This window comes from Myripristis murdjan, chromosome 6 (genome assembly GCF_902150065.1).
Source record: "Myripristis murdjan chromosome 6, fMyrMur1.1, whole genome shotgun sequence".
Lineage (NCBI taxonomy): Eukaryota > Metazoa > Chordata > Actinopteri > Holocentriformes > Holocentridae > Myripristis > Myripristis murdjan.
This window is the reverse complement of record NC_043985.1, coordinates 21,268,443-21,286,977: the sequence shown is the minus strand read 5'-3', so window position 1 is coordinate 21,286,977 and position 18,535 is coordinate 21,268,443. Positions and strand designations below refer to the sequence as shown.

General features: G+C 41.2%; 2 protein-coding genes across 8 annotated transcripts in view; one reads left to right on the top strand and one right to left on the bottom strand.

Moving 5' to 3' along the window:
* Window positions 1-11,837, bottom strand: part of c2cd5 (C2 calcium dependent domain containing 5) — a 27,241-nt gene extending 15,404 nt beyond the window's left edge. For 2 of the 5 annotated variants that reach the window (XM_030052766.1, XM_030052767.1), the window contains exons 1-9: window positions 11,518-11,836; window positions 10,866-10,974; window positions 10,617-10,703; window positions 10,293-10,464; window positions 10,091-10,186; window positions 9,675-9,830; window positions 9,302-9,539; window positions 6,029-6,189; window positions 3,228-3,316 (exon numbers count right to left, since the gene is read on the bottom strand). In XM_030052766.1, the coding sequence (XP_029908626.1) occupies window positions 3,228-3,316; window positions 6,029-6,189; window positions 9,302-9,539; window positions 9,675-9,830; window positions 10,091-10,186; window positions 10,293-10,464; window positions 10,617-10,703; window positions 10,866-10,955 (1,089 nt within the window). In that variant the 5' untranslated portion in view covers window positions 10,956-10,974; window positions 11,518-11,836. Of the gene's footprint in view, window positions 1-3,227; window positions 3,317-4,419; window positions 4,645-6,028; window positions 6,190-9,301; window positions 9,540-9,674; window positions 9,831-10,090; window positions 10,187-10,292; window positions 10,465-10,616; window positions 10,704-10,865; window positions 10,975-11,517 lie in introns of all 5 variants that reach the window. The other 3 variants (XM_030052764.1, XM_030052765.1, XM_030052768.1) reach the window with 3 other exon arrangements.
* Window positions 11,040-18,535, top strand: tnni1c (troponin I, skeletal, slow c). Of its 3 annotated transcripts, XM_030052770.1 has the most exons (8): window positions 15,870-16,118; window positions 16,271-16,274; window positions 16,397-16,435; window positions 17,232-17,273; window positions 17,406-17,537; window positions 17,669-17,758; window positions 17,884-18,066; window positions 18,168-18,535. In XM_030052770.1, the coding sequence occupies exons 1-8, from the start codon at window positions 16,108-16,110 to the stop codon at window positions 18,267-18,269; spliced, it is 603 nt and encodes a 200-aa protein (XP_029908630.1). In that variant the 5' UTR covers window positions 15,870-16,107; the 3' UTR covers window positions 18,270-18,535. The 3 variants fall into 3 exon arrangements, with proteins under 3 accessions (XP_029908631.1, XP_029908629.1, XP_029908630.1); XM_030052771.1 differs by lacking the exons at window positions 15,870-16,118; window positions 16,271-16,274 and adding an exon at window positions 11,040-11,132; XM_030052769.1 differs by lacking the exons at window positions 15,870-16,118; window positions 16,271-16,274 and adding an exon at window positions 11,057-11,118.

The following is an 18,535-nucleotide window of genomic DNA, read 5'->3' as shown; positions in this document are numbered from 1 at the left end:
GGTTGAGTGGGATGGTGTAAATCTCATGCAGCCAAGGATTCCCCACTTGCTCCGTTACAACCTACACTCACTAAAAAATGGAGAGGTGTGACTTGACAAAAAACTCAGGAAGTATTTCAGGTAGATCTGAAAGGACTGGCATTAACTGTAGTGGAAAATAAAATAAAGTTAAAAAAGGATGTATTGCATCACCGTTTACTGAATTTGATCCAATCCTTTCAAATCTAAATAAATGCATTATTTAGGCTTAGAGTTGGAAGTGACAGAGAAGTGTGTGTCACACACCCATGGGATCCTGGCTCTGGCCCAAGATTTTGCTTTTCATGCTGCTCTCTGACCACTAACAGGATGACTGGTCCTCTGCCTCCAGTCAAATGATGTAATGCAAATCCATGCAGTCACTGACAAGTCATGGAGCTGGAAATACCTGGAATGTCTCGTGGCATCCTCATATTCATTCTAGGTTAAACTGATAACCAGCATTACAGAGAAACAGAGGGGAATTTGTCAAAAAATGACTTGTGATATTCAACCATGCAAGTGTATGGGATGAATGACTGGCTTCAGTGGGCAGATAGGCAGTAGGACTGTGGTTAATTTCTTTCAACTCGGTGTCCTTTGCACAGACTTGAGCACCTAACAACTGATTTGTCTGATAGCTTTTTTCCACTCAGAGCAAGGAGGCAAGAATGAGGTGGTACGGTGAGCGTGCTCATTCCCATCATTGACAAAGGAAACCAAATCAATGCAGGCTCAGGAGAAGAAGTCAGAAAAGGAAGAAGGTGGTTGACATAAGCATCCAGAATAGGGCTGCACAATATATCGTTTCAGCATGACATTGCGATGTGCGCATATGCAATAGACACATAACTACAACTTATTTGCTACTTGACGCAAAAGGAAAACTGGTAAGGTTCTCATTTTCCATGACTAATTGACAAGAAAGGTTTAACATAATTTTGAGTCTAAATTAAGGGTTCTTACATACTCTGAGTTTGTAGCAGGTGATACGCAGGCTCTGCATGCACAGAGATCAGTTTGCTATCTGCTCTGGTGAAGAGGTGCACTTAATCATTTTATAAAACAACCAAAGCCCCACTAGTCGCTGGCCACAACCTGAAAACGAGCGCTGCCTATTTTGGCTGTTTGATAAACTGATCAAGTGCACCACCTCAACAGAGCACATAATTGCTGCGCACACAGAGCCTGCATGTCACCTGCATGTAAACACACATAATGTCGCCCGGATGCGAGAGGCAGGTGTTAGGTGACACGAGGCGGCTTTGTGTGTGTCTATTCCTGTTGTTAGCAGCACCTCAGCCCCCGGTGCTGGTGAAAAGTCAAAAATTTAGTGTCACTGGTCCATGCCCTAATGTAAGAAATGCTTCACACACACACACATACACACACAAATTTACAGTATCTAGATCTGTCTGTACTTACATCATACAAAGATACACATAAATCCGTCAGTTGCTTGATTTGAGAGTTTTACCATTGTCAGCCTCGCTGGGGAGCGTGGTATGCACAATATGTGTTTATTTTCCATCATGCAGATTAAGCATACGTTTGAACATCATTAGAGCCCATTTGTAAAGTTAATTAAGAAACTATACTGTTTTTCCCAAATAACTCTCCACCTATTGGCAGTGTCAAAGTCACATATGAGAAATTGAAGTGGAGGAGTCCAATCTGATGTCTAGCGGGGTGCCAGAGGGCTGAACTAAATGTGGCAGAAGTAAAAGACATACTGGTGAAATTTTCGGGATTTTTTCGTATCACAACATGTATATATATTGCAGAAAAAAAAAAGATCGCAATGTCAATTTTTTCCAATATCGTGCAGTCCTAATACAGAGCACACACACACATACAGAAAAACACCCCTTCAATCAAAGCTGAAGGGAACACAACTCCTAGCTTCCAGTCCTCCCCTAAAGTGTTTGTGGATCTTTTGGAGTGAGGTGAGTGCCAAGCAAACAGGGAAAAAAGGTGACAAGACCCATTGCCATGTTGCTCAGCTCCCCCTTCCCATCGCAGATCTACATATAACAGAGGGGGGAGGGGTTAGGAGTTGATTCAAACTAGGGTGTGACCGTCAGCTAGTGAGGGTGTCAGGGGAGAAGTGGAGAGACAGAGAATCACACAGCGGCGTGTGTTTGATTGATGGGACATACCCTGGCGTTTAACAATAACCCAGAGGAGGATGCTCCCTGAGTAGCACAAGTGGTCAAGAGGACAGAGAAAGGCAACATTATTTGCTCTTACACAGACTCACTCCCCATAAAAAAAAAAAAAACATTTAAAGGATCACTAAGCGATTTTTAGACTATTTATAAAAAAGTAATAATAAATATATTTCCTTAAATATGTTTTAAATAATGTACATGCCACATGAGACAAAGACTCAAAGTGTTTGTAGACTTATGAGCTATGTTTATCTACATAGTCCCTTACCACAGAGGCTGCCATGTTCACAATCATGTTAGTGTAAAAGGAGCTTTGTGCTTGCAATGACAATAGACCTGTATATGGTGAGGTCAACTGTTTACACTGAAATGCGAGATTCCTGATCCATCCCGTTTCTAGACCAATGCAAATATGAATTTGGTTTAAAATATTTGCCTTCAAACTGGGTCCGGCAGTAATATTTACTCTTGTCGCTTTTAAAAGGAGTCAAAAGCGTGTCAGTTTCTGACAACATTTACTTTTCAAAGATGATCAGAGATGTGTTAAAAGACTAGATGTGTAGAATAACAAGAACCCAGTCAGTCAATATGTACACAGTGTTTGTTTTTAAAATAAATTCATTAATACACTATAAACATGCAATAACCACATTTTATGTTACTTCAAACTATATTACTCCATATATTTATATATATGGAGTATACTGTCTTACAGGATTCAAAAGGACTAATTTTTCACTAAAGGCTAAACACAAAAGGATCCAGAAACATCCCAAAGAGCAATGGAATGATGACTATTCTTTACAGGTCAATAGTATTTTTGCTGTTAAGAAGCAGTGAAGCATGAAAGTTTATATGCTTATGGTGGCAGAATGCAAAATAAGACACTCTGCTGTAAAATCACTTAGTGGCCCTTTAACATGTAGCCATCGTAATTATAGCAGTGTGAAAAGTAATCTGTGACACTACAGAGTAGCTCATTTGAGTCTGTGTATGAGTGTGTAAGTGTGTGTGGGTGTGTGTTGCCATATGCCATACCCTCTGCTCTAGGGCAGTCTGCGTCTGCTGCCTCAGAAGAGTCTTCAGAGGCCCCGCCTCCTTCCCGGCGCTGCCCCCACTGCCCATTCCTGATCACAGAAGAGAGTCTCGCTTCAGTCTCATAACATCAAGCACACAGGTCAGTGGACTGACAAACTGCCTGCTGAGTCACTGAATGTTACAGTGGATATTATAAATCAACTGAGTGCAATTGCTTAGCCTGGTTCAACATCCCTGAATCACCTGCCCACTTTTCAGAAGTTTTAAATTTTTCAGAAATCTGGTGTTGCCCTCTTCAGTGATACCTTCTTCATAAATGGAGAGCCAATCAAATCAATCGGTTCCTTTACTGGGTGGAAGAAGTATTTTGGTGACTGCTGTCAGAGTGTAAGACCATAACAAGAAATCTATGTGGAATCTGTGTGTGTGTGTGTGTGTGTGTGTGTGTGTGTGTGTGTGTGTTTGTTTGTTTTTAACCAAAATAAAGCGCTATTCCATGGATTACATAAATGCTGCATTTTACAAAAAAGACACCACACGTACGAGTTCATAAATCATGTTTTGCCTGTACATTTTCTTAAAAATACAGCAACTATAACCTGTAATAACTTTGAACAAAGTTTCATGTGAAGCTCTCCACACACGTCACAGCTGGTGCGGAGACATCAGATTCAGAGTGAACAGCCTAATGAAATGGAAAGAGAGAGGCTATTCAAGTCTAAGTACCAGGCTAGCAACTGCTTAAACTGTATAAAACACTTTGGACTAAGAGTAATGCAAATACCTGCTCTGTCCTCATCCTTTCTCCTACTCAAAAACCTGACAACTAAGCATGCCTTCAAACCACATGCTAGGGTAGAGAATCCTTAATAAGATTCAACGTGAGTCAGTAGTGCTATTTCCCATCGGGTACAGGGCAGTAACGCCATGCATGCTGGGTTAGTGTCTGTAACTAACTGGGACTCCAAAGAAGTGGAATTGGAAGAGGGAACAGTGCTGCTGCAAACACAGTTCAGAATTAAATTAATGATAATGGATACAGAGAATCACTGAGTCGTGATGTTAACACTCCACAGAAGCTGTGAAGCAGCTGTGAGGCTCTTATATCAGAGGCACTCACAATAGGGAACTTGTTCAAAAATGGCAGCTCTGTTACTTGATGACCATTGAGCACACAGCAGTCCTACTATACCGGAGGCTGCCAGCAGCAGGTCCTCACTGAAGGACACACTCTTTCTCAGCGTGGAAGAGCCTGAGTGTGTGGAGGAGAGAGGGGGCGGGGTGGTAGCTCTGGGGGCAGAGCCGTGACCACAGCCCACTGACCCAGAACCAGGAAGGGGCAGAGAGTCTGTGGAGAGTGTGGGGGAGCTGGGGCAGAGGTACATCCCAGGCCTGCTTCTCACTGGCTGGGGCCTCACTTATCCAGCAGAGACAGATGGAGGGAGCACAGAGAAAAACAGAGATATTGAGAACAGAATGGTAGAGCAATAGGGAAAATGGATAGAAAAAAAACACAACTGGCAAAGAAGAGGAGATGAAGGAGACTATGGCAAATGAGAGAGGAGCAGAGAGAAGCGATGCGGAAAGAGAACAAGTTGGCGCAAGTGAAAAAGTGACTGATGAGAAGAGGAAGGAGGACAGTTCAGAAAAATAGGTAGATGAAAAATAAGAGTCAAGAAAAAAAGAGAAGAAAAGGTAGATAGTGAGAGAGGGAAAATAGAAACACAAGATCACAGAGAAAAAGAAAATTATTAGGAAGAGAGGAGGCGGGTTTCGAAGAGTGCTGGTCCCCTTCTGAGAGGTAGAGCTCTAGAAAGCAGGTGTTCTATATGGTGTTTTATGGCTGAACTGGGCTCAAATAATCTTAAGATGTCCTTGGGGCAGAGTTTGTAAGCACCTACCATTTCCCCAATGATTAACCTGAAGGGCTGCTAATGAAGAAGTGACCTTAGTTCAACAACAGCCCCTCATGAGACACAGTGCTTCTATCGGAGGCCACAACAGCAGAGGGTAGGAAGTAATACTATGAGATCTGGTGTGTCTTCATACTTTTACGCTTGCTTCTTGTGGAAGCTGAATGTGATTTACTTGTGCAGCAAGTCTCTGCTGACTGCAGTTTTTATCAACATGGTTCCCACTTTCGAAATTTCCTGACTTATCCATTATTTTCCACAAATAAAATATTGAATTTCCATCATGTACTGTACATAACACAAAACATGATGTTTTTGTCCTTAAACAAACTTTTAAACGTACTTCAGATTCAGAGGTTTTATTTCAGTTTATTATTCTGTTTTATGTTACATTATTATGCATTCATTGCCTTATTTTCATAGAATGGAAAACAAATATTACACTTGTAGAAGAACTAGTTAGTTACTAGTTGTTTTTTTTTGTTTGTTTGTTTGTTTTTTTTTACTTTTCCCCTTTAATTTAGGCAATCAAATCCCATAATATTCCATGTCTTATTCAGTCAATTCCCTGACTTTTCCTGTCTGGAATGGACTTCCATAAATCATGGGAACCCTGTATGAGGAAACACCAGGCCACTAAGGAAATGGGGATGATGGGACACGGCTAACAAAAAACACCACTTACAACAAAATGGCTATCAACATCAACGATGAAAAATAATGTCATCAAAATAAATAAATAAATAAATAAATAAAATAAAATCATATGAAAACCACAACCAGAGTAGCACCACAGTGAGGTGTAGGAGAGGGAAGGGATGATGGGGTGGGAAGTCGGGGGGTGAGGGTATGATACAATGACGGGGGAGGGGCCGAGCGTGGTCTTACCCGTCTTGGGCGTCAGACTGAGGTCAGTGTCTGATGATGAGGACTGGCGGCTGCATGGCTTGGAGGGAGAGAAGGGGGGAGGAGAGGAGGAGGTGGTGGGGAGGGCTCGGAAAGGGGTGGGTGGGCCGGAGGACGAGGGCAGGTCCTCAGTGAACACCGGCCTGCCAGAGAACATGACACACACACACGCACACACATACATACACATGCACATGTCAGTCACCACTTCACCCACTGAACGTGTGTGAGTGTATGTGGGTGGGTGGGTGAGTGAGTGTGGGGCAAAGTATGTGAGAAAGTGACATTGGGTGTGTGATGTGTTTTGCGCTGGGTGCTGAGGTGTGTTTGAGGTGCTACGGATGGCTGGGCTGCGGAACAGAAAAGAAAGCAAGCATGTGAAGCAGGAACAGATAAAACACAAAGGAACACACCCACAACAAACTAAAGAAAGAAGCAACGTGGCAAAACACAAAGAGGGCACACGAAGGGCAAACCCAGCAAACACAGAGGAGGATGAGCTGAAGCATGTGTCCCAGTAGGGTGAAGCGAAGGTCAGGTGACTGTAGAGGCATCATAGGCCCTTTCCTCATGGGGGAAAAGCCTCTTCTAATTACCCTTTTTTGATGCGAGCAGCTGATGAAAATGTATAACAAGTGCAATGGGGAACCTCACCAGGTGGTTTATATCCATACTTTACTAGTTGAAACAGATGTGAGAAGTTTGTAGAGATTTGAGAGTTGTTTTTCTGTAAGTGAAGTGTAGGAAAGGGGCCCATTCCAAAATATTTAAAAGAACAAAATTTGTTATTTATGATAGGAGTTTTTTTTCTGTCTAAAAGATTATTGTATTCTTCTGGCAAGGCTGTGACACTGTCCAAAAAAATGTATTCACTTTCCTGCTTCCATATGCATGTCATAGCCTGTTCTTCTTTCTCTCTCTAGCTTGTTGATCTATTTCCTTTCCTGCCTCTGCGTACCAGTGAAGATGAGTGTGGGAACAGAGACAGAGAAGTTCTGGGACAGTCTCTGGGAGCTGCAGGCCGAATGCACTGGGCTGTTGTGGGTGGAGCGGCATCCATGGGCCAGGGGAGACCTGGACCAATCAGCACGTAGAGAGGAAGAGAGAGGACCAATTTGGACACACGTAGCAAGAAACATACCGATCCAAATGTAGCGGGACCGGAGAGGAAAAGAGAAACGCACAAATAACATACACCACAACATTGCGACAAAGAGAAAAAGAAGACAAACGGGGAAAAAAGATGGCAAAGACAAGATTTTGTTGTTGTTGTTGTTGTTGTTGTTGTTGTTTTCCCCTCCCCCTCTTTGCTCCATTATTCAAATTTAAAGCCACATGTAAGCAGCCAGAAAAGTCATGCATAGATCACAGCTAAGCATTGCTGTCTCACACAGATACATACACCAGGGATGCAAACACATCAGGGGTCAAAAAGGTGACAAAACCCAGGGACACATCACAGTAGGGCTGGGCATTATATCAATATTATGATATGAGACCAGATATCGTCTAGGATTTTGAATATAGCGATATGACACAAGTATTTTTGTATTATCAGTAAGTATCAAAAATCGTATATGTAAATATCTTAGAAAAGCACCAATAGTCTTGCCTATCATCACAATATCGGTATCCCAGCACATCACAGCTAGGCAGATGCAGAGTCTTGCTCCCATGGAGAGAACATCTTGAAGCATTATATTTACAAATGTCTATTTTTAGTCACTTTTAAGAAGAGACTGTATTACACATTTGATCAAGTTTATGTCACTACAAAAGCATTCTTGGGGTAAATTTGGTTCAATGGATGAATAGCAAAAAAAAAAAAAAAAAACGTGAATACATAAATAAAGAACAGAGACAGGCAAAAAAATATGTATTAAGTGTGGCAGTTTCATAGCAGAGCTCCATGTTGGTGCTTTGAGCCATCATGTACTTTTAAGAAACATTATCCTCACACTTCTACAGACCATAAAACTACAGCCGGGTTCACAAAGGAAGCAGGTAGCGGTGCCATAGAGGGATAAAGAAAGATGTAAAATAAATAACACCGGCTGAAAATTTTGACTGTCAAATTGGGTTTTTCTCAGTCACTAAGTATTTTATGCAAGTCACTGACCCTCTGTTTTAGAAATGTGCCTTCCCTGGTGGAGCGCGGCCGCTTGATTGGCAGCTCTAGATTATTTTTAATAGGATACTTTCATTCTTTGTTGCCATGGTAACAAAGAATCAAAGCTTTACATCCCATGTAATTAGTTAAGTTTTAATGTGTGTGTGTGTGTGTGTGAGAGAGAGAGAGAGAGAGAGAGAGAGAGAGAGAGAGAGAGCGAAACAGAGAGAAACAGAAAGAGTATGTCTGCAGCAGCAAACCAGTCTATCAGCTGACATCCAGTTGGTAAAGACCATGGCTTCAATGCTGATAAGAGCATCTGACTCAGCGCTTTTTTCCCCTGACTCATGACTTGGGTTAATAACATACAGTCCAATAAATGTTGTGTATAACAAAGTTTTTCTTAACAGAGCACCTCCAAATTGTGTCCTCATCAAAATCGCACAATCCACCTGAGAGACCTATTTGAGGATGAGAAATATTGCCGCAAGCTGACAAGTTTGCATCCCCGACAATCACATCTCACATTACATCACATCACGTCACATCTAAAACACAATAACACACAGATATGCAAATACAAATAAGAGGCACACATGCACTTAACCCTAGGCAGGCGTACGTAACCTGAATGAATTCACAAACTAGCTGATCAAACCATTTCACAGCCACGGTAACGCCAGCAGAGCTACATGGAGGAAAGATTGTGAAATGCAGAGCAGAACACTGCCAGATACTCATTTAAGAATGCGGCAATAGAACATGCAGAGGCAGAGCAGAAAGCCATGCAAGTGCAGTCTAAAAGAGCAGACAAGCCAGGGGAGGGGGGTTGAGGATGGCTGTGTGTGTACATGTGTGTGTCTCAGGATGTCGTGTGCTGTTAGTTCCATGATGTAATGCACATGATGCAATAGACATACAAACTACAAAGGGAAATCAAAGATGCTGAGACACACACAGGAGTTATTGTTAGACTAGACATGGACCAACACACAGTTTTCCCCCCACACATTCTCCCTCTCACGTGCATACACACTCTCAGTCTCACACACTGATTTGCAGTCAAGTACACACACACACACACACACACACACACACACACACACAAGGCAGGATCCATGCATGTGTTGTGGGTTCATACTCACTCCTTTCCGTCCTTAGAGGGGGAATTGCAGGCATTGGAAGCAGGGGCTGTGTTAGGATGCATGTGTGTGTTGATGCTTGCGGCCGCTCCAGAGCTGAGTTTGTCCAGTGTGCAGGCGGTACCTATGGCCCGGACCACCAACCCCGACTCCCCCTCCAGGTCGAAACACTGCAAGTAGCCCACCACAGCATTCCCACCCATCTCCAATACCTTAAGGCCTATCTTCCGCTGCAACTCCCCTAAGGAAGGAGTAGCATACAGCCAAGTTAGACATACAAACCGAGGAAGGACAAAATACCGCTGCTCTGCAGCAATGACAGTACAGACTCAAAACGTTCTGCTTCATCTATGAGGTATAATGTGAGTCCTCCTACCAGACATAAGTGAGATGAGCCTCTGACGGGCCTCGTTGGAGGCCCGAGGGGTTCTTATACGGTCAATCCACTGGTACTCGGGATCTTCATTTACAACAAGCTCCTCCACAAACCCATGGACCATCGCTACCCGGTAGCAACGTGGAATGGAAGTAGCTAGCATGTAGACAGGGAAAAACACCACAAAAATCAAATCCCATGACATTATATGGAAATACAAGGATACAAGGATACAAGGATAGTCCCCATATATATACAATAGTCCCCATAAATATGCACAAGCAGAAGTGAAAACAATAGCATACTTCTAGGTACTCCCAATATCCACCATGTACTCTCAGTCAGTTTTTTGTGCATAAAATCGTAGCTGTAAACTGTGAGTTTATGTTATGGAAGAATAGGCAGGTCAGACTTACTGCAGAAGAACTTGACCCCACAGGAGGACTGTCTGAAGCGGTTCAAGTCATTGAAGAGGTCAACTTTGACAAGAACATTGATCTCCCCTCGGATACCTGAGAGCAATTAATATATAGAGACAGATTAAGGAACAGCAGTGTTTGGAACAAAAAGTTGTGCAATGATAACGGTAAGATGAATGAAATGAATTGTTTTCTATACCATGGATGGTGTCATATATGGGAAACCAGCCAGAGATGACAGAAGCAGCCTCACTGCACAGCAGAGGGTCGATGTCAATGTAAACTTTCCCTATGGCATCGTTAGCACTGTAAGTGTCATGGTCCAACACAGTGATTTGCAATGGCTCATCCTGCAAGTCCTCATCATCAACCTAGACAGCCAGTGCGGGGGAGGGAGAGAAGATCAAGGATGAGAGAGGGGTTAGAAGTGCACAGGTTCCAGGTCTGCTCTGTGTATTCCAGTAAAATACTGCAAGTCATTTCAAAAGCTCCTCAGAAACAGAATCCATTTACAACATTTTACCTCAAACTTGAACCACTCTGAGTTCCACTGTGGGTTGAGGGATTTGGGACAGACATCTGTTTTGAAAGTTGTGTTTCCAAACTTGACCTGGAACGTATACGGGTAAATGACACAGTTGCCTGCATCTCACATTTATAATTTTAAAACACATAAAACCTGTCAATAAAACAGAATGGAATCTGAAACTGAAATATTCGCATAAATGTAAGCTGATTCACTAAAAAAAAAAAAAGGAACATCCTCACCCACCTCCACAAAAGCATCAGTAAGGTCACTGGCTCTGTCCATTACAGGCAAGTGGCGCCCGGCCACAATCTTGGCTTTCAACTTCCCTGGCATGATTCAGCTTTAACTTTGTCTGTCAAGGAAAAGCAAACAAAAACAGTGTCTTTGCAGCTGACACCTACTGTATTCAGTGCTATCAGTTACTGGCTTAAGGACTAGCAGACAGTGAGGAGCTTGGGCCACTTGATCACCGTGACATATGTTGTTGACAGCGCAGGTACCTGTGATCCTGTGAGTAAGTTATCTGAGACACTGACAAGCCTTTCCCTCGTCTGCATGTTCACTTGCTAACAGGCTAGCTAGCTGCTGTTAGCCAAGTGAGAATTTGTAGCACATCTCCGTGTGGCTCTAAATAGCCACTCGGCTTTCCCTAATGAACGACTTATGGCTAACTAGCTAGCTTATGTAAATGACACCCGCTAGCATCAGGTAAGGTAGCGTGTGTTAGCAACGCATGGCTAACTTAGCAGGAAAAGCTGCTTAGGTTAACTGCACTGCAGTATCGCCAAGTGTCTCCCGCCTGTACCTATCTAAACAGCCATGTTTTAGTGATTCTCCAACAGTGCCACCAGCCTTGCAGAAATAATGTTTTCATGAATTCAGTGACCATCCTTACCAGAGCTACAATATCAACAAACGGCTGTCAAACCAGCGGCAGGCTTGTTTTAGGCGGACATTGCTGACAGCCCACTCATCTGACCTCCGCGTCTCTCCCATAACATGAGACGTTTGTCTCCAGAAGACCAGGCAGCAAAGATGTCACTAAAGTTAAAAAATATTCTCTTAAGGTCTGATTTTGATCCACGTCACTGTTACAGATGAACGGGCGCCATTACATTTGACGTATTAATTTAGCTGCAGCACATTTCGCCAGTTACGTCGCTGTAAACATGGCTAGCCGCTAGCTCGATGGTGATGAATGGATTTTTGGCTAGGGGTTCGTTAGTGCTGCTTTCAGGTGCTACTCGGAAGCTCGTACTTTAGACGTCTGAAGGCGCGACTTGTCACAGATCGAAGTGACTTTGGTCAGAAATAACCACGAACATTAGAAAGAAAACTAAATTTGGTTGTTGTCGTTTTAAACAAGCATGTAAGCATAGCATGTGACATGTAAGCCCTCACCTCCAAGGTTGTAAGTCTTATGTACAGTGTGATGCGCATTTAAGGTCTTTGTCGTGTAATAAAATAGGCTTACGTTAGTTTTATTTTTTAGGGAAATCAAACAGAAAATACCTAGTTTGTCCTGCATTAGCACAATGCGAGGGAGAACATTGGCCTATTCATTAAGATGTTCGGTATTTTTCATTAATTTATCAAAAATGTGTGACAACTAAAAGTTAAACACACACTGAAAATGGAAACATATAATTGTGTCAGTCACTTATATAAAACGACAAACACAACATAATAATAAAATAGCCGGCAGTGATATGCTTTTAAGCATCAACATGGTTTGCGTGCTCTTTGCCATTTTTACTGTTATAGCTGTGTGACACACTCCTACTAATGTTTCGATAACACACAGATATGCAAATACAAATAATGTTTAATGTTGTTTTCTTGTTTCTCTTCATCGGGAAATATATTTCATATACATGTTTGTAAAAGAAAATAAATTACTTGTAAATTATAGTGAAATACTACTACTACTACTAGTAGTAATTACTACTACTACTATTAACAACAACAACAACAACAACAACAACAACAACAACAATAATAATAATAATAATGATAATAATAATAATAGCTTAGATTGATTGATGGATGGTTCATGCGCGCTCCAAAACTTATATAATTTCCGAAAGTACTTGAAGGCAGCATAAGGGGTTACCCTGGACATGCGCAATATGAGCTCAAGTTGAGAAATGCCCAACTAAATTATGTTCATGACTGTTTAAATTGATGGTAACACCTAAAATAATACTTTGATGGTCTTCTCACAGCTGGCATCATCTTAATCTGGCCCATTCCAGTGTTGGAACGACATGTTATAGTGGCCATCCCATTATGGTTTAGGCCCAGAAATTTAGGTTATTTAATAGCAAATGTATAAAAGCAAACTATGTATGTCCTTATCTGAACATTATAGTAACAACCTATAGACCTAAGTATTTATAAGATTGTTATAAACTCAATATTGAGTAGCACAGAACCATTACAAACATCTATAAAATATTCTAGTGGTACAGTCAGCTCTTGCAAGGGACGTGTGTGTGTGTGTGTGTGTGTGTGTGTGTTTGTGTGTGTGTGTTTATAATGTATTAATATACGTTGGCCCCCAAAAAACCAGAGAGCAATAAATAGGCTGATTTATGGCCAGTCCTGCTTCACACTGCAGTTTGTCACCTGCTGTTCCCATGGGGAAGTGAGCCTATGGGTTGGTATTTTTGTCAGTGTGTCGCTAGTTATGAACACAAATGTTCATGCCATCCCAGGAACTATGAACAGAGAGTCATCCATCAAGATTAGGTTGCATGTTTCTATGAATGAGTGGCCATGTGTCTTAATATCTTGTCCCTTCCTCACCCTGACCCATTTTGAAGGTTAAAACATTACAGTACATATACTGTTACTGGAAGTGAGGGTAGCTTCATACAGTTTGTTTGTTTTGTTTTTTTTTTTATTTTTCTGTTATCTTGATGTACACTTGTCTGAGCTAATGAAGACAAAGTCATTCACTCATTTATGAAGTCTGACCCTCCAGTTCAGTAGAATAGGGTTATTACTTGCAAGAAGGCCAGGGGACAGGTTAGAGAAGGGGGGTGTTGATCCCAAAATTAATATCAGCCTATGAAAAAGGACATTTCCATCCTGTCTGCTGACTTAAAAAAAAGAAAAGAAAAGAAAAGAAAAGCTGCTTTTATGTGTACACGCCCAATAAACATTTCATCACTCTCACAGAAATGCAATAGTTCAGACAGGGATTGACACCATCAAGGTTAGCAGTCACCAGCCTTAAAAGGATGATAAGAGATTAAGCTTTGTTTGTTAAAATATAGCTTACAAAAAGTAGCACTTGTCCAAACAAATCTATATTTTTTACAAAGCACACATACCATGCAAGTAACATACTACATTTGACAACTTTTTTCCAGTTTGAAAAATAGTGATCATGTTCCAGGTGATTTTGATGAGGTTTGTCCATTATGTATTGTGCATACACACACACACACACACATACACACACATACACACACACACACTCCATTTCCCAAATAAGTGAGGTGGTCTATCTCAGCCTTCAAGGGCACCTTGTATCAAATGTGAAAATGTCATATTAGTTACATTCAGGCATAAAGAATTCATTGTCCCGTGTTCTGCTTGGCTTTAATTTCAGATTAGTGGATGTCAGGTAAGTGAGGAGCGCGAAAGACAGGGGCTGCAGTCAGACTCCGGTTTAACAATGGCTGCACTGGCTTATAGGTAGGGGGGCGTACACAGCATGGTACGGAGGACAGACATAGCACCAGAAGGTTACTGAATATATAGCACACTGACATCTGCTGTGGGACACCTCCAGAAAGACCAGGCATTCCTGATGTTCCTAGTGTCACACACACACACACACACACACACACACACACACACAAATACAGTGAATGATTGAGGATAGTTCTCTTCAGTCATTAAAAACCGATTAAATACCACCTGCACACAACCTAAGGAATGTTATGCGCAAATTATTATACATGTTTTTTTTATGTTTGCTGTGTTTCTCCTCAAATGAAATTGTTGTGGCCATTCATTTTATTTTCATGCTGGGCCCGGGGTGTGTTGTGTTCCTGGACAGGACACTGTCCCTCCCAGCAGGTGTGTTAATCTCGTCAGTAAGTACTGAGTTGTTGAGTTAACGAGCGGAGCTTTTCCCTTTGATCCCAAATGACCGACCAATAATTTCGGTGGTGGGGCAGGTCTGAGTGTTTCATCAAAGATGTGGACAAAGAGAAGAGCTCTCACTGTGTTCCTGTTTCATGGTGCAAGGTACAAAAATAGAGACTACGTAATTGTGTAGGCTGTAAATTAACTTTTCCACCATTCAGTGTGTAGTCAAGCCCTGCCTTTGGCCATACTGGCTCTTGACTTTCCCTTTGGGGAATAAATAATTCTAAAACAGAAGGTGGCTTTGGGGAAGTCAGCATCTGATAAGACTAAAGACTACTAAAGGGTGTTGTATCAGAGCCATATAGTAGCCTACAATACCCCTATGTTAAATCTAAAGGGGATTTGCATGAGATGTGACAGAATCTCACACTATAGGCTATAATACAATTTGTCCCATGAAATAAGTTACACCAGTCAACACCACATTTGTGAATTCTGCCCCCTATGATTAAGCTAGCATGAACAATAGCAGCCTATTAAAATTTTGCAATGCAATTTTATGAAAATCTCATCAGGCTTCAGTGCAGCAAGGAAAACAGCCTCTGGCCATATTACATGTGTGGGCCTCAGCTATAAATTATAAATTGGTTGTCCCTAGTAGATTATGAGAATTTGTCAACAAAAATTGATATAAATAAATCAGTAAATAAACAAATAAATAAAAGATCAAACCTAACACAAGTGATTCTGATGAGATTTTATCCCTGCAACAAAAAGTAAGCCAGGAGGTCTATGGGTCTACCTCGGATAATTATTCAAAACTTAATTTTTGCATTAAATAATAAAACATTAAGGTTTGGACTGAATCTCACACACAAATCAAAAGTCATAACCAAACTACTTTCATCAGAGCTAAATGTTGAGTGCAATATTAATAATAAAGTTTATTATGCATTTTATTATGCCACTCTGAAAGGGTCCTTGTCTGAGGCTGTGTCCACTTTTGCAAACCAGAGGGCATGCGCTTTTTTGTTGCACTAGCCTATGGAGTGACGTATCAATAAAATACACAATCTTTGGTCTGTTGCGCGGTCCAGCATCTCATTCCATCTCGCGCTGCGGTGCTGCATATAAAACCGTGCTGCAGCGTGCCGAAGAAGCCCCGCGAGGTAGCACACGGACCGCCTCCAATCAGATTATTCAGTTTAATTAGTTGCGTCACCAAATTAGTTTTACTGCTGCAGTGTATTTCTGATTGCAGCTCTGACACTGAATTTTTTTTTTTTTATTATTGTTTATTTATTTGGGACCAATTTGCTGGCCCAGAGGTTATTTCACTTTTCTGACCTCTGACAGCTTTGTTTTTCTCTGAGTTTCAACAATGGCTGATGAGTAAGTTCCGGTTTTCATAATAAAAAAGTTTCTTTAATTTAGCTTTTCTTTTCCCCGACGTGAAGCATTTTATCTCGGAAAATAATTGTGTCTCTCTTTGCTTGTGTATCTCTTTTTTCTCTGGTCCATCAATTTCTACATGGCCATCACAGTGATGTAAGTTTCAGGCTTTGCACAGTCATCTCATTTACATGTGTGTGATCATGTGTAAATAAATAGAAATAGGCTTTATGTTTCAAATATCTTAATTCACTCTCTCTTTATTTCTTTTTTCCTAGTATGGCCCCTCACCTTTGGCCCCTAAGGCGGAGACCAAGGTACTGTAACAGTCTCATTAGGTTTTGTAATCTTAACATGAAATATTGCTTATTATTAAAAATGTATTCAGAGCAGAATATGTGTAATTATTATTATTATTTTTTTAAAATGTTTGTACAACCAGCCTTGCTGTATGGTGACTGGGTTCTAGAGACAACATTTGCTAAGTACATATTATTCAAAAATTCAGCCATTTCTGGAGAAATTAATCTTATTGCTGCAAATGATTAAAAAAAAAACAAAAAAAACAAAAAAAACAAACAACAATTTATAATTTCAGCATTCAGAAGTGGGAAGGTATTTATGTTTTCAGACAGAATGCCTATGCCTAATTATGTTTATTTGGTTTGTGGGAATCAAGACTATTTGTTTTCATCTTCATCTTGTAATGTTTTGAGGCACAGAAGTTTATATGCGTAAATTCAGTGGAATGTTGTGCCATTTGGTTCCCAGAGTCATATGGACGAATAAAAAGTAGATATAATTTGCAGTTGTTAAAGTGGCAGGGCATTGTTTTGGTTCGTTTTGCACTATGTGGGAATATGTAGAGACTACAAACAACAATAGTGACTTATGCCACCACATTGCAAGGGAAAATATGTTTATCATTACTTCCAGTACAAATATGGGCTATTAGAGGTAAACTATTAATTCGTCAAGGTTTATCAGTTATTTATTATTGGAGTTATATTAAGAATTTGCTGTGTATAGACAATGTGCATGTTTAATATGCAATATTATGCTGTAAATGTGAAAAGCCACAAGTTAAATGTCATTTTTTTTTTTTATTTTCAGCCCAAATGCAAGATCTCAGCCTCCCGCAAGCTTTCATTGAAGGTAAAATAAATAAATAAATAAATAAAAATAAAAAATAATTATGTGTAAAACATATATGCATACAGCAGTTTGTCATGAAATACCAAGATCTCAGACAGTAACGTATCTCAATGTCTCCTTTATCTTCCCCAGATCCTCCTGCTGAGTCGTGCGATGGAAGAACTGGAGGCAGAAAAGGTCGCGAGAGATGAGGAGAAAGTTCGCTACCTGGGAGACAAACTTCCACCCCTGCAGTTTTCTGGCTTAAACACGGACGAGCTGCAGGTGAGAGACAGACACAAAACAGCGAAGATTTCAGTGAAGGTGCAGCAGATTAGGCTGTGGCCCTGTACGCTGTGTGTGTGTGTAAATGTCTTCTTCTGTCCTTTTTTTTTTTTTTTTTTTTTTTTTTGTAGAAACTCTGTAAGCAGCTCCATAGCAAGATCGAAGTTGTGGATGAGGAGCGGTACGACTGCGAGGCCAAAGTCAACAAGAACGGCAGAGAGGTGTGCCTTCAAACGTGTACTTTGACAAGCTTAAAGCACACTACGTGTTAGTGTAGTACATCTGGTGAATCTAGAGGGACAGCAAAATGTAAAATGTCACCAGCAAAGATATCCGTGATGTCTAGATCCACGAGTTGAACCTGAAGGTGCAGGACCTTGGAGGGAAGTTCAAGAAGCCAGCACTGAGGAAGGTGAGGGTGTCTGCAGATGAGATGATGAGGGCGCTCTTGGGCTCCAAACACAAGGGCACCGTGGACCTCAGGGCCAACCTCAAATCTGTGAAGAAGGAGGAAATCAAACAAGAGAAGGTATGCATACATAAGCAGACACGCAGCCTCTCCACCGTGCAGTAATTAAACTAAATGACACAAAAATCTAACGGGCTGAATGTGGGTATTACTCCATCCAGGAGCTGAACATGGAGGTGGGTGACTGGCGTAAGAACGTGGAGGCCATGTCGGGTATGGAGGGCAGGAAGAAGATGTTCGATGCCGCTGGTGGTGGCCAGTAGAAAAGATGCTTTGCTGTCTGCCACTGCACATTTTTGTCCATTAAACGTATTTCTGCATGCGCATGAATAGCCATCTCAGTCAAGCCACTGCAGTTTTTAATGTTGTCTCAAGTAGTCTTTTTTTAATAAAACAAAAATAGTGGTGCAAATATATATTAGTCTTGTGTTGCTGTCATGTATAATGGCTTTGATCATTTTAACTTATGTCAAGCGTCTTTGAGTACCCTGTAAAGTGCTCTATAAATAAAATGCATTATTATTTGATA